Raw genomic sequence first — 2,841 nt, 5'->3', positions numbered from 1 at the left:
CCCCCCCAAATCACTTATCAGACCAAGAAAACGGGCGACGGTTGATAATGTTTTCTGTTTGACCTCTCACTCCCCTCCTCCATCCCCCATCTCGTATTCTACCATCTGTAATATTCGAGAGCATCCGTAATCTCGAATGTCGGCGCTTTGATTTTTATGTGATGATCCCGCCTCGCCACTGGGTGACAGGTACTAATTTGGCAACCCAATCTTTTTCTTCTCTAATTAATTCATTGTAGTTCAGTCAAAAACATTTTGCAAATGCGTTTTTAAAAATATATACTTTTTATTTTAGATTTTTTTTTTTCCAAAATTATGACGTGACAGTCCAAAAGTTTGTTCATTTTTATTTCTTTTCATGACCAAAGTGCTGTCACTTTTTTTCCTATTGGTATGTAACCTCCTACACGTTTGCCTGTGCGCAGAGTGTGACGGAAGCCGAGGACATCTCCATGTCGGACCTTGGCCTCCTGGCCAAGAGTCGCCTCCCTGCCAGTGTAAGCTTTTTCCTGACCTTTGGTGTCATTTGAAGTTTAGAAAATGGTGTGATGATTACATTTATGAAACCTTCAACTCGAAAAGGGAAGCATTGTGAGCGCTACATTTTTTAAGAATGTAATTGAACATTTTTTACTTTTGAACCACAATACAGTGGGATGTGTTTTTATTAAAATGTTTTTTTTTTTTTTTTTTTTTTAGAAGCAGACCATTTAATTTCCATGTCAATATATGTCTGGCTGATAAAATAAAAATAAAGAGCCTTCAGCAGGCGGTAACTGGCCCCGGGCCAAATTTTGAACCCCCTGGATTTAGCCGCCGCTGTTTTTCTTCCCACATCTAAGCGACTTTGACCTTTCCAATGAATGAAATCCCAACCTTTTGTCCAAATCATCCAATCAAAAGCGCGCTCATTCCTCAAATAGAAAGGAGCGACTTTGATTGATGTAAAAAGGGGCTTCTGGGTCTGCTCTGATCGAAAGGCGCTCTGTTCATCAGTGCGACCAATCAATGCGGCCATCATCTGTGACCACTTCCATGTCCCCTGACACCCACACACAATGGCCACTTATCCATCTACGCACACCATAATTTTCATTCTTGCGCACGCTCTTCATCATATTCTACTTGATAAATCATAATCATAGCATAATTTCAGAGCATCTAAAGAAGCTTAAACATGTTTGTGCATCGTGCTGAATGAATTGCAGCTCTCTGTGCTGTGCACGACCTGGCCACCATGGGCAGTATAGTACACTAGCCGTGGCCCTATATTAGATTATAGATGACGTGAGCAGAAATATCGCGGAAGATCAGTATTAAAATTACAGCTCTGTCTTTTTTTCTAATATTTGGTTGAATAAAACCAATTATTCTTTTCGATTCAGTCTATTTTATTTTTAAAACAAAATATAGATTATTTGATACATTAAAAATCCTATACCATGTTAAATAAGTAAATACGTCTTAACATTATTCTTCTTTGCTAATCACAATCTCCCAAAACTGGTGGGCTATTTTTTTAGAACAGATCCGTGGGCTCCTCATGTTGTCCTTGGGGCTAACAAATACCTGCTGGCACAGACGCACTTTAATCAACAGTGTCCAAAAGGCATTTGTGAAAGTACGCTGGAGTTTGCACTTTGTGTGTAACTGCTCACCCCGCTTCTCAACAAAACTAAACAAAAGCAAAAAAAAAAAAAAAAAAACATTAAAAAAAGTATTTTTTGCATTTCATAATGAAAAATATCTCATTGCTTTTTTTTACCAGCTGTCTCGAGCAGCGGACGAGTTTGGCCCACAGTTCATCTGCAAGCCGACGGCCGCCAGTATCGTCACGTCCATATCCAGCCCTTCCATACTACACAGTCCCCCCGGTTTCCATGGCAACCACAGCAAAAGCTTCTGCCCCGTCGCCAAGGCGTCACTGGACATCGCGCGACTGGACGCGCCCTCGGCAACAGCGTGAGCGCCATCAGACGGACAGACACGTGTGTAAATGTGGATTTTTTTTTTTTTCTCCCACCAAATAGCAGCATGCTAACTGCTAAAAATGCTAATTTAAAGCTCCAGCACGCACTGTTGCCCAATCATGAATCATCCAGTATGTACTGAATGTTGTGGGCATACAAATGCTGTTTTTTCCACTGAATGACAACAGATAAGTAGGGTCCAACCGATTTAATCGGCTGATCATAGCACTTTTAAAATCGGCCAATTTATTTATTTGACTTTATTGCTGATTGTTGTTGTTTTTTTTTTACACGTTAATATATTGCAACATAAGAAAAAGATGACATTGAAATATTGCTCCCCTAAAAATTGTCCAATTTTTGGGAGGTCCGGAGCAAGCACACGGTGCACACTGTGTACTTGTCCTGTGATTGGTGTGCGAAAAATTGCATCAGGCATTCGTGATAATCGCCAGCTGACACATAAGAAGTAAACAGAACAACTAAAAATAATCCAATCTAAAAAAATTCAAAAATAAATCAACGGGCACATGGACATGCACAATGAACGTGTCCTACAGATGAATACAATTGCTCCTCTCGCCTGTGAGTCACGATCTCTGCCACATAAGCACAATATTCTGATGAAATGACTATTAGAGGATTTATTAAATACAGAACACATATGTACACACACACACACCATCCATTGGCATATTCCTTGTCTCTGAATGTACAGATAATTGGGGACATTAACTGTAAATATGATATGACGGATCATAGAAAGTGTACATTGTGCACCCCCAAAGTCCCGTTTTGTTTCTTCTTTGTCCAAAGATGTTGTCTCCGATGGTTGTTTTTATTTATTTTTCTAAATAAATTTGTTGCTACG

The 2,841-nt window shown here is 39.7% G+C and overlaps 1 protein-coding gene across 3 annotated transcripts in view; it reads left to right on the top strand.

Moving 5' to 3' along the window:
- Positions 1–2,841, top strand: part of LOC109530174 (melanopsin-A-like) — a 19,773-nt gene extending 16,932 nt beyond the window's left edge. For all 3 annotated transcript variants that reach the window (XM_019893747.1, XM_019893748.1, XM_019893749.1), the window contains exons 12-13: positions 426–497; positions 1,769–2,841. In XM_019893747.1, coding sequence (XP_019749306.1) covers positions 426–497; positions 1,769–1,966 — 270 coding nt within the window. In that variant the 3' untranslated portion in view covers positions 1,967–2,841. The remainder of the gene's footprint in view (positions 1–425; positions 498–1,768) is intronic.

Source organism: Hippocampus comes, unplaced genomic scaffold (genome assembly GCF_001891065.2).
Source record: "Hippocampus comes isolate QL1 unplaced genomic scaffold, H_comes_QL1_v1.1 scaffold31, whole genome shotgun sequence".
Taxonomy (NCBI): domain Eukaryota; kingdom Metazoa; phylum Chordata; class Actinopteri; order Syngnathiformes; family Syngnathidae; genus Hippocampus; species Hippocampus comes.
Note: the sequence above shows the minus strand (reverse complement) of the source record. Positions and strands in the feature narration are given on the sequence as shown.